A 13,068-nucleotide genomic window follows, 5' to 3' on the forward strand; every position below is an offset into this window, starting at 1 on the left:
AAGTCTATCTTTAGAAAAGCACCAAAGGCTAGCATGTCATGTTACAAATTCAAATTGACGCTCATAACCTATAATTGTTTTTTGGTTTGGTAGGCCACTTCTTTCGGTAAAAATAACATACACAAATAATAACATAATTCGAATGAAATTCCCACCCATTGCATATTTTAATTTCCATATGATTTAGAGTTTCATTTTCTTTTACAAAAACTTATTTTATTTGCTTTAATCGCTAAAATCAGAAATGATCTTTCATACTCCAGTTTTTCTTACATCTCTCATTTTCACTCTTTTCTCTTTCTATTTATCTACATTTCTTATTACATCACATATCATATCACTCATTCATCTCTTCTCCCTTCATATATCATTAAGGTGGAGGTGGATTTGAATTGTTAACAAACAATTATTCCTCTGCAAATATAATAGTTATGCTTTTGCCCCTAATAATATCATAAAAACTTATTTAGGACACAATTACTTTAACCACAATACAATTACTTGTAAAATACAACAAATCACAAGGTGACAATGAAATGATTATCCAAAACGTTTGAAATTCAAACGGGTTGGGGTGATATTAACATTAGCGAATAATTAAAGGGCACAACTACAATTAACGAAAGTTGAATTTGAAATGAAGCGGGTCCTTCTCACCTTCTTCTTCTTCTGCTTCAGCTTCAGCTTCTTCAAATCTGAACCAGAACCAGAGCTCCATCCAAAGTAAAACCATGGCGCTGAAAGAATCTTCCACTTCTCGAACTCGAAGAAACCCTCAATTCCAAACCGAATCAAACGAGAACGAATTCGAATCCAACCCTCCAATCAACCACCCACTTCCACGAACCCCTTTGAACTCCATTCCAGATCCTTCTCAGTACCACGAACCTGATCCTCTTCCACACAGGTTCGGCAATGACACTCCCAGGTTCCCGCCTCGGAGCTCAAAACCTCACTCCGAACCGAACTCAGCTCAGAGCACGCCAGCTAGAACACTCCCCAGGGTTTCACTCGGCAGAGGAAGAAGACTCAGTTCCTCCGATTTGCTCAAAGACGACTCGTCGTTTTCGGCGGAAATTCCGCATTTCGAGCTCAAAGACGATCCCTCGTTCTGGATGGATCACAATGTGCAGGTTAGGTTTTGTGAATCAGTTCATCTTCTTCTAGTTTGTGTTTGGATATCTGTTGAAATTAAGATTAATATGGCAAAATCTCGCGTCGCGGTTGCACTGTGTGTCAAATTCTGATTTCTCAGTTGCTAATTTGGGATATGTGAAATCACTTTTGCGTTTGCATTAATTCGTAAACAAACATGCAATTAATAGGGTTGTGTTTGGATATCTGATAAAATTAAGCTTAATATGGCAAAATCTTGCGTCGCGGTTCCACTGTGTGTCGAATTCTGATTTCTAGGTTGCTAATTTGGGATATGTGAAATCACGTTTGCGTTTGCATTAATTCATAAACAAACATGCACTTAATAGGGTTGTGTTGTTGACTTGTTGTGTTCAGGTGCTAATTAGGATTCGACCTCTGAGTACTAAGGAGAAGCTTGCACAAGGAAATGGCAGGTGTTTGAGGCAGGAAAGTGCGCAAACTTTGGTTTGGCTTGGTCATCCTGAAACTAGATTCACCTTTGATCATATAGGGTGTGAGAGCTTATCACAGGTTGAAGATTAACCTTAACCTTAACATTGAGCTTGTTTTTTGTTTGTTAATTTTATAATGAAAAATTTTGAAGCTGTGAAGGTGGATTGTTGAAAAGGGTTTTAGTTCAAATGCTTATTATTGCGGTGAATTGGTGTAGGAAAATCTGTTCAGAGTTGCAGGAGTGCCCATGGTGGAGAATTGCTTGTCTGGTTACAATAGTTGCATGTTTGCTTACGGTCAGGTATATCGTTGGCGGGGACTACTAGTCTTTGTTTTCTGTGATTGTTGCTGAAGTTCTGGCTGGTTTTCTGCAGACTGGCAGTGGCAAAACATATACCATGATGGGTGAGATTAAAGAAACAGAAGAATATCCTTCCGAAGATAGCGGGATAACACCAAGAGTTTTTGATTATTTATTTATGAGGATTAGAGAGGTGAGATATTTAGAATGCCCATGTTTCCATGTGAATACTCAAATAGACTTCCCTTTTTTCTTTTTCACCAGTTTAATGGGGTTTCCCATCATCCATATTATTATTGATTGTCTAATGTGTAGGAAGAAGAGAGCAGGAAGGATGACAAGCTGAAATACAGTTGCAAGTGTTCGTTTTTGGAGATATACAATGAGCAGATAACTGATCTTCTAGAACCTTCATCAACTAATCTACAAGTAATCCGCAATTCATAGTATATAATTTGATTTAAGTAGCTGGTAATGCTCTGTGTAACGGAGTTTAATGTTCAAACTTCTCTCTGACTGTAGCTTAGGGAAGATATGAAGAAGGGGGTATACGTTGAAAACCTTACTGAACATAGTGTGGACACAGTTAATGATGTTCTCAGGCTTTTGTTACAGGTGGGATTATGCAGTTTCGTATGTTTGCGATTACAATTTATGTTAATATTTTATATTGGTGCTTGATCATGTTGATCTTATTCTCCTACATTACACAGGGCACTGCCAACAGAAAGGTGGCTGCAACTCATATGAACTGTGAGAGCAGCCGATCTCACAGTGTTTTCACTTGTATTATTGAAAGCCAATGGGAGAAAGATTCTATGACTCACTTTAGGTTTGCAAGGCTAAATTTAGTAGATTTGGCTGGTTCTGAAAGGTAACTACAAATCTATTGATCATTGATCAGAACCTTCTTCATATACTATGGCTATTTCGTTTTCTCAACCTGCACATTAATCTAGGCAGAAAAGCTCTGGAGCAGATAGTGAGCGTTTGAAAGAAGCAGCAAATATAAATAAGTCCTTGTCAACTCTTGGGTAGGCTAACTATCAAGGATCTGGTTATCGATTTATTTGCTGCTATGGTTGAATATTTAACACTAAGTACAGGTGATTATGTTTGGATGGCTGACCTTTATTTTTATGTTCTTCTGTGTGAATAGCTTGGTCATAATGACATTGGTGGACTTAGCCCATGGGAAGCCAAGGCATGTTCCCTACAGAGATTCAAGACTAACATTTCTTCTTCAGGTTAGATACACAAGACAGGGGTCTAAAATAGGGATAATTTTCTATTGGTAATTTTACAGTCTAGTGCATTGTTCTCTGCGGTAAAATTACTATACTCCCAAAACTTTATATGCAGGACTCTTTAGGTGGAAACTCAAAAACAATGATCATTGCAAATGTCAGCCCATCCATTTGGTTTGTGTAAATTTGTTGATTGGTATTAAATAATAGTCTTTTCCATTTCCTTGTTTTCTGATGTCGTTAATATTGATTTTTTGTTCCATGTAGCTCTGCTAATGAAACGTTAAGTTCTCTGAAGTTTGCCCAGCGAGCCAAGCTCATTCAAAACAATGTACTACTCGCCAATTTATATGATGCATTCAATTTTATTTTATTAATATATTTTTTTTTGGCTTGTGGATGAATTACGTATCCTAGGCATGCTGCATAATTTTTTTATTGAGATAAGATATGAATTAATCGATTTTCTTTTTCTTACTCCAAAAAGGCGAAAGTGAATGAAGATGCTTCTGGGGACATAAGTGCACTGCAGTGGCAAATTCAACAGTTGAAGGTATCTGGTTAAGATTTTTAAAATTATGGGATGTTTTCTATGGCATTGTTACTGCATCTTAGGCTGACATACCTGAGGCATATACCGATACACAGGGTCAACTCTCCTTCCTGATGAAAAATAATATTTCTCCAACCCCGGTATCAAACCTGGAGCCAAATTCTGAAAGCTGGAGGTTGAGTGAAGTGTCAGAAGTCTATAGCTCTCTGGAAGAAAGAGTAACACCAGGCTACAAGCAACTCATTCCAAACAAAGAGGTAAGTTTTTGGGCAATTACGGTGGGGTTCTTGTATTATGGGTTGTGTGAGATTGTCAGTTTTTTTTTCCAATAATAATAATAATAATCATCACATGTCTCTGAAAGTTGGAGTTGTTATATCTGGGCAGGTCAAATGCATGAAAACTGCTTTGGTTGGTGCCTTGAGGAGAGAAAAAATAGCGGAGACTACAATCCAGAATTTAAAGGCTGAAATTGATTGCATGAACTGCTTGGTATGTTTGGTTTTGACAAAAAAAAGTTATCTTTCAGGATTCCACCGTTTTAAGCCCTGCAATAAATTTGTTATACCAGACATCTATACTCAATATTTTCTGGTTTGTTATGTAAGCGATGATATTTTCAATATCATGATCTCAAAATGCTAATATGGCATTCTCTGCAGGCTCGACAAAGGGAAGAGGATGCTCAAAATACTTCAAATATGCTGAGGCATTGTGAGGAGAAAATTAAACAACTTGAATTATTGGTAGAAGGTCAACTGTCAGCTGAGAAGTATCTCATGGAGGAAAACAGGGCTTTACAGGATGAAATTCAATTGCTTAAAGCAAATATTGACAAAAATTCAGAATCATCCAGACTTGCTTTGGAGAATGATAGGCTTTTGCAACAATTGCAACAGTACGTTGAGTGGACAGTTAATATGCTTTAATCCTAATATATTCGTGAATGCCAATGACTCATTTTCCATCAGTGCTTACCTGCAGATGTAAAAACTTCTATGAGCATGGAGAGAGGGAAAGATTGCTGGCTGAAAATTCTGAATTGCGTGATCAGGTTGGCTACATCCCAGAATTTATCCTACCCTCCATCAAAAGATTAAACTCAACTTTCATGTAGTCCAGGTTAAGGATATTTGCTAATTTGTTTTTTCATGTGCAGCTCCTCGTCCATCTACAAGAAAAATACACAATCTCCATGAAAAATGAAAATCAGGTCAACTTCTTTTATCACTTCTGCAATATTAGTTATGCTAACTCAGATTTCCTGTCGTCACTTTGTAAGTTTTTGATATTTCAGGACACTGGAGCAGCACAAGAGTTAAAAGATTGCCAGAATATGAATTCTAATTTGCTTAGGTAGACAGTTTCTTAAATTATTGTTATTATTATTATTATTATTATTATTATTAATAATGTTACAATTCATGTTAAGCCTGATATTCCATTCCCATACGAGCTTCTATCTCAGAAAATCTTCTTAATAGTTCACTCAGTGTTAAATAAACACAAAGTTCTAAGCCCGGGTTATGGTATGCTAAGCTACAACTTGGATGCCCATTTATTTTATTGTTAGATATTTGTGTTGTAGAACAATGCATATATTGTAGAAACATGACTGTTTATACTATTGTATGGCTATCCCAAAAACTATTATGCAGTGGACTATTGACAAATTTCTTCCTTTCTTCTTGTTTGTTTGTGTTGCAGAGAAGTAGATAAATTACAAACAGAACTTGGAAAGTATTTGAACTACAATTCTGTAAGGATTTCCTATGAAATACTGAGAGTCCTTGTGAATGCCAAGTGAACCTTTTTTCCGTCATTTTTAATCACTTTTCATCTCTTCAGGTTTTAAGTTCTTCATTTGAGCATCTTGATGAATTCCGGCAAAAAGATAAATTTTCCTTGGTGGGTAAAGATACCAATTAATTTTTAGCTCATCATGCACTTGGTCTGCCTTTAACAGAAATTTGTCTGCATATCGTATTTGTTTTTGTAAGTTATTTTATGGACTGGGTTTTTTATATGACTAAAGTATAGCATAATTCATGGTTCGTCAGTTGAAATGAAAGTTGCAAAGCAAAGACAAAAATGTTTGCTCAAAGTATATGCAAATATAATTAGAAGTATTCACCTCCTGCACAATTTATATAGTCTGTTGAGCAAATATCCTGAAATCTGAAGTGAGATTTCTGAATCTGTATAAGAAAATTGTTTGATATATTAGCATGCACTCGTGCAAATTACATGTGTACGCTTCATTGTTTTATAATCAAGTTCATCACAATCAGTTAAATTTTACAGGTTGAGGTTATGTCTGTAAGAAGTGATTCTGGAGATAATATGCCATCCTCTGCGTGGGAAACCGACTATGCTTTAGCAAATATAATTGAAGGAAATGCTTCGGGTGACTCAGTTAAGTTTGCTAAAGGTAATGAATATATCAACAACAAGGAGTTAGAGGCTAGATTGGAAAAAATGAGCAAGAATCTTGAAGAAGTGAGGTTGCTTAGTGATGGATATAAAGAAAAATGGGCATTACAGTTATCTCAGAAACAGCAGATTGAAACAGTCTGTCAAGAAGTTGATATGGAGACAACCAGCACAATTCTTCATTTGCAGGAAGAGGTTGCTAGTCTTCAGTCAGAGTTAGATGGGAAGTTATCCTCCATTTCTCAAGAAAATACTGAGCTGAGAAATATGGTTTCAGCAAAAGAAAAGGAGATTAAGTCACTCTGTTTGGACTGGGAAAAGGCAATCTTAGAACTGACAACCTTCCTTCTAGAAGGATCCAGATCTCTCAATGATGCCTGTGGCCAAGTGAAAAGCATTTCTTGTTCATTTCCCCAGGTCAATGCTTGGATTAGTGAACATGTTGGCATGGCTGTCAGAAATTATATTCAGAAGGAGGAAACAATTCAGCAGCTACAAAGTAGTTTGGAGGATGCACAAAAGATGATATTGGATATGGAGATGAAAATAATTTCCTTAAAGGAAGCAACTGTAACCTTAAGTGCATTTCAACAGCTAGACAACCATAAAGGCACTGAAGAGGTAACTCGGTTAAGAGTGTTGTTAAATGAGAAGTCAAATATGATAATGAGGCTGGAAAGTGAAATAAAATTTAAAGATAATCAACTTTGTATAGCAGCTAAACAAGCTGATGCTGCATTCCCTGTTGCAAAATGGCTTTCTGATAGTCATAATGTAGCTCACATGAATTATGATGTTGAAGATATTTCCATTCCTGAACTAGATATGCAAGCTCGAGTTGGAAGTTGTACTATTTCTGAGAATCAAGATGTGGGGAATATTTTGATACTAAATAATCTATTGGGTCAAGTTGAGTTAACAAAACTAGAAGTAGGGGAGATGGAAAGTTCTGTAAAAGCCTTTTTGGTTGATACAGAAACACAGGTAGCAACTTTCCAAACTGGTGTATTGGGTCTTTCTTCTGCTTACAGGGAATTCATTCAGGGCCTAGTCAAAGAAACAAAAGACATGAGGAGTGAAATAAGGGATTTAAAGATGCATCATAGAAGTTGTGACGGTGTCACAGTTGACTCCCTGACATCAATTACAAACAAATGTCAGGTGTTCACAGATCAGGATCACACCCTGCATCAGATAAAAGAGCAACTTGTTGAAATGAATAAAAGATTGAATATCATAGAAAATTGTATTAGTACAAAAGTAGATATGTCTAGATTGCAACTGGTGGATGCAGATGATTCTGATGAATTGAGCACTGATAGTTCTGATTTATCAACTGAGACTGAGAGCGTTACTTCTGAAAGCAAGTCACATGGATTCTCATATACTTGCAATTTTAATTCTCCTGAAAAAATAAATGAACAATTGTTACACCTAAAATGTAAAAACGGTGTTGTAGTTCAACCAGATGATGATTGCAATTCATCAAATAAAGGAACACTCATTGAAAGACCGATCAATAATGAAGCAGCAATGTCCTATTTGAGAAAAGAATTAAATGTGACGTATGATGGTTTCCAAAGAGTGTATGTTTGTTTTTCTGCACTTCTCAAAGAGTTGGATGATGGATCCTGTTCTAACCTGAAAGGTATGATTTCATTACTGTTACATGTTTTTATCCATAATTGTTTTTTGAAATGCCACATCTATTTCTATTTAGTCATTTGACAAATACTGCAAAAGTCTAAAGCATGTAATGATGAATGACAGAACTGAAAAATGAGGCTCCAATTTTCCAGTTGAGGATGCAGAAAGATGAAACAGGCCGTGAGAGTGACAATGAGGTACTAAATTTACATTTTGTGTCCAAATTTTATGAAATGAAGGCTCTGATTATTATATTTACTGCTTGTTTAAGTCATCAAAGTTTTTCTGGTCAGGAATAAAATCAAGTCTCTTATATTTTAATTTTGTACCTACGATTCAGGTATTCGGTTATGGCGATGTTAAGGCTGATGATAGCTTCTTAACCAAATTTATGGAAGCTCATGCAGTTGTGAAGGAAGCAGATCTTACTCTACATGCTTTGACCAAAGCATTTGAAGAGTCAAAACAGCTGAGTGCTATGTGGAAGCAGGCCGGTGAAAAGTCAAGGGTTGAGAAAGCAGGTTTGGAAGAAAAGATTCTAAAGCTAAAATCTGTAATACGTCATAAAGAAGAAGAGAATGGATTACTGAAGGACTACATCCATTTCAGCTTGAAAGAGATGACAAATTCAATTTCTATCCTCCAAGACTGTTTCTCGCAAATGCAAACCGATGTGGAGAAGAAATTCACGATAATATATTCTGATGTTCTTCTCATGTGGAAGGAGATATTATACTTTACGAACAACCTGAGGTCATCAGTAGAAGATACATGCTCTCTGGTTGTGAATGAAGGGTTTATATCTTTTGTTCTGCATAATTGCTTTTTAACAGAGCTTGTCAGTAAGTTTTCTCACTTTAGGGTAAACCATGAATTGCAATGCCAATCAGTCAGACAAGAGGAACTGCATAATTTGCCAAAAATTTGCTCAAGTATTGCAGAGCCTGTCATGAGTACCAGTAAAGAAAGTACGGGGAAAAGAGATCAATGTATGTTAATCCAAAATGTGGAAGAGGATCCAGACTTTCCTGATGATAATGTGTTATATGAAAATATGGCTCTTAGAAAAGAGTTAGAGCGGAAACATGAGTTGTTAGAGGGTTTACTTTTTGACTTTAGGCTGCTGCAGGAATCAGCTTCTAACAGTAAGGACTTTAAGGATCAGACTGAGAAGTTAATATTTTCTCTCAGGCAAGTTCGATATGAGCTAGAGATTAAGTCAAGTCAGCTTGATAATGTACTGGTTCAAAATAGAAAACTTGAAGGTTCTCTTGCTGATACTGAAAAGGCCTTAGCTGCATCAAACTATGAGCTTATGCTTGCTAAAGAATCCATCGAGAATCTTTCTGAACAAAATGTAGACTTAAGGGAGCTTCTGAATGAATTATATGCAAACAACACTGAAGCTGAAGGGAAATTGGATGAGCATAAAGAGGTGATAAAAGGCTTGGAAAAAGAAATCGCTAATCTGACAGCTTCACTGGAAAACCAATCACTTTCCTTGTTTGAGAGCATTGAGGATGAACTAAATCAGATGATCGTAGAAAGAGACCAACTTCTTGAAGATGTTCGTATCTTGAATGATAAGCTTGAGATGGCTTATTCCTTGGTTGATGAAAAGGAAGCTGTTGCCATGGAAGCTCGCCAGGTATCTATATGCTGACAATTGTCGTTCTTTCTACTTTCAAATAATTATTATTACAGTAACCACCTTTTATGGAACTGAAATTCATTTGCAGGAGTCAGAGTCTAGTAAGCTCTATGCTGAGCAAAAGGAGGAGGAAGTTAAGATTCTGGAACATTCTATTGAAGAGCTTGAATCTACCATAAATGTTTTAGAGAAAAAGGTTAGTTGCTCGCATGATTTATTTGCTGTATCAGAAAGCTTAGGGAGGTTATTGAAGGTGTGGTGATGTACAGACTAGGGAATGTTATCAATGCTCTGTACCACTACCAGCATGCTTGCTTGTTAAGATGGCTCAGTTAGATAATTGCATTGGTCTTTTACTTTTTACTGACTAGACTGCATTGTTCTTAGGTGTATGAAATGGATGAGGAGGTGGGAAGACATCTTTCCATTAATGATTCACTAAAACTGGAACTCCAAGCTTTCAAAGGGAGGTTATTGTTAGTTGAGAATCTCCCGAAAAATGCAGATTCAGAAAGTTCAAGTGATCAAACTGACAAGCAGATATCTAGGTTGGGGATGCTATCCTTTCCTTGATTTGTATGAGTATTTATTCTTGATCAACTGTATGTGTAAACATTGAAAGAGTTTAACTCTGATAACAATCTGATTAGTCTACTGAATACTGAATTACTGATGTCTTAAATTAAGTGTAAAAATAATTTGTACATTTTTAGTTGGTAAAAAACTCAAAATTATTTTCCATGTATTATTGATTTCTGATTTATCCACATGCATACATATTTATTGGGGAAAAGGCTCTCTACTGTTGTTATTCTAATTGGTTTCTGATTAATTTTCTCCATTTGCCATCATATTAAAAACCCTGATGCAGGCAACAATCCAGTAAAATACAGGAACTTCACGAGGCATTGAATCGTATAAAGCTTCTTGAAAAGGAAAATGCAGAACAGGATAACGAGGTATTGTTCTCAACTTCCAAGATATTTAAAATCAAGTCGCATGACACTCATTCTTTCAGTCTTGAAGTCTGACATTTTGTATTTATTTTGGAAGATTAAAAGGTGCAGAGAGTACATCTCTGAAATTGTATTGCATGCTGAAGCCCAAGCATTGCAGTACCAACAGAAGGTACCTTAATATAAGTTTTATTCTATCAACTAGCTTTTTGGGTTGCCTTGTGTTTAAGTTCAGGTGTGATAAACAACATTTTCATTTGAAAACACAAACTGTATGATCTGTTTTTCTTACATTGCTTCCCTATACTTTGTTAGTACAAGTGTCTGGAGTCCATGTTCCGCGAAGTGAAAACAGAAATGTCATATTCAACATCAGCGGTTCCAACATCAGAGAAAAACTCAACAAGGAATAGAGGTTCGAGCTCACCATTCAGATGCATTTCAAATATTGTTCAGCAGATGAATCATGAGAAAGATCAAGAATTGTCAGTAGCAAGGCTCCGTGTGGAAGAACTAGAAGCACTTGCGGCTAGCCGGCAAAAGGAGGTTTTAATCTTTTATGATCTCTGTCCTAGGTGTAGAACTGAAGATGCTTGGAGAGTTAACATTGGTATCATTTTCATGTGATGTTCATATGGGTTTTAGATGATGCATTGAAAGAAAAAGAAAAATTGAAAATGATAGCTTCAAGTCTTGACATGTTGCATGTTGTTGTTGTTCATCCAAACCAAAACTAATCTCCATTTGCTTTTAGTGGTATATCTCAATTTGCTTTATATTGAAAATTATTGTTGTGCAATCAGTGGATGAGGCTTATATTCAAAGAGAGGATTTAGCCAATAATTAAGGTGTTAGCTACGTTTAGAAGTTTAGGTGTAGGAATAACAACCACTTTTCACAATGAACTTAGCACAAAAATGAGTTAATACATAATAAACTTAAAATTTATATATTGGACCAGGTATGCATGCTACAAACAAGGCTGGCTGCTACTGAAAGCATGACCCATGATGTCATTCGGGACCTTCTCGGTGTCAAATTGGACATTACAAGTTATGCAGTAAGTTTCAGATTCATTTTCAACTAGTGAAATTTCATGGTTGCGGTTTTCTCGCGATTTTCTCATTGGCATGCATGCTTTGATATGTTTTAGAATTTGATAGACCAAAACCAAATTGTGAAGTTAGTGGAGGAAGCTAATCAACAAAGAGAAGAGTTCTTTGAAAAGGTACTCGGAGCCAAAATTACAGTGTACTGTTTATTTTATAATGTGCTTATCTTATTTAACATTTCTTTCTCATTAGGAAAAAGAGAACCTCGACCTGAGACAGCAGCTTAGTAATCTCATTGAAGAAAGTGAAAGGTTAGCCTACTTTTGATTTAGTCTGTTTTCCTTGCTCGTGAATTGGTAGTTCACTTCTTCCACTAACCGTGTGTTGGGGCATATTGACAAAGATTAGAGACTTGCATAAACAGCTATTATGCTGGTTTTGCTTCTTTCAATAAAATGGTTTCACAACTGTCAGCAAAATGTTGAGCACCAAGATATTTCACATTGGATTCAAGTGTAGCTCTTTTTTTTTCTCAACCATGAATATAGCTTTGAGTTATTATCAATTAAGAGAAGATTCTAAATTGCAAATATATACTTGAACATAATAGAGATATCTGACATGTTAACTATGTTATTCTTACTACATTTAATTTGATTTAGCTGCATGTTAGAACTGAAAACAAAAGAGGCAGACGTGCTAGCTACTCAGATAGCAGTACAGCAACTCCAAGAGCGAGATCAATTGCTTTCTGCACAAAATGAAATGTTGAAGGTAGGGCATTAACACATAATTGTGATCCGTGTTTCCACATCAGCATTCAAAATTTGCTGTTAATGGTTTGTGCTGTCTCTTGTAGATGGATAAGACCAATCTCATGAAAAAAGTTGCAGAATTGGATGACATGGTGAAAACAGTACTAGGGACACGACATACTCAACACGTCCGGCAGTCATCAAAGGCCAAGGCATGTTTGCTACCTTCCTATTTCCACCAACACTAGAGTGAGAAAGAAATTAAAGAGAGAGAAGTTAGAAATATCTGATGAAAAAAGAAGATAGAATTGAGAAGAAAGAGAAAAAAAAAGACTAAGCCATGCTCTTTTCCTTCTCACGTAATACCATTATGTTTTTGTCAATTACAGGATAATGGCGCTGGAAATTTGGGCAACGTTGGACTCAGTAAGAGGTTGTCACAAGCTGAAAGGCTTTCTCGTGTCAATAACGAGCTTGCTCAGTATCGCAAAGCTGCTGGAAATAATTCACACTGCTAACAACCAAGTTTTTTGGTGTCTGGTTTAGTGTGGGATTTAATGTAAACTGTACAGATACTCTTCAATTGTATTTATTTTTTACAACTGAAAATGAGCAAAAAAGGTGCAATCTGAAGGCTTACGAGGAGATCACCTATCCTCGCACTAGTCCAAACACACTTCATTGGAGAGTTATGATGAGATATGTGCACTAGTGTTGGTATGATCGCACCCTGTACAATTGTATAATTGATTCCACGTGTTGTATTAAAAGAAGATGTAGGCATAAATTTCTCAAAAAAATGTTGGCATATGCCTATTTGTTGTTATTTTATGATATCCAATTTGCCCTTTGCCTTGTATTTCTTCAAGTTTTCAGTTGGGAT

The 13,068-nt window shown here is 36.1% G+C and overlaps 1 protein-coding gene across 1 annotated transcript; it reads left to right on the top strand.

Moving 5' to 3' along the window:
* The first annotated feature begins 661 nt into the window (after positions 1-661).
* LOC130710210 (kinesin-like protein KIN-12C) lies at positions 662-13,044 on the top strand. The gene is made up of 34 exons (XM_057559391.1): positions 662-1,133; positions 1,513-1,668; positions 1,808-1,891; positions 1,965-2,084; positions 2,207-2,320; positions 2,414-2,506; positions 2,605-2,765; positions 2,851-2,925; positions 3,051-3,138; positions 3,254-3,312; positions 3,406-3,469; positions 3,626-3,691; positions 3,787-3,948; positions 4,079-4,183; positions 4,354-4,589; positions 4,676-4,745; positions 4,851-4,904; positions 4,989-5,047; positions 5,399-5,450; positions 5,540-5,599; positions 5,996-7,772; positions 7,895-7,968; positions 8,112-9,419; positions 9,511-9,618; positions 9,810-9,970; positions 10,294-10,381; positions 10,476-10,550; positions 10,694-10,924; positions 11,340-11,438; positions 11,532-11,606; positions 11,683-11,741; positions 12,093-12,204; positions 12,290-12,397; positions 12,575-13,044. The coding sequence occupies exons 1-34, from the start codon at positions 732-734 to the stop codon at positions 12,701-12,703; spliced, it is 6,684 nt and encodes a 2,227-aa protein (XP_057415374.1). The 5' UTR covers positions 662-731; the 3' UTR covers positions 12,704-13,044.
* Positions 13,045-13,068: the final 24 nt, after the last annotated feature.

This window comes from Lotus japonicus, chromosome 4 (genome assembly GCF_012489685.1).
Source record: "Lotus japonicus ecotype B-129 chromosome 4, LjGifu_v1.2".
Lineage (NCBI taxonomy): Eukaryota > Viridiplantae > Streptophyta > Magnoliopsida > Fabales > Fabaceae > Lotus > Lotus japonicus.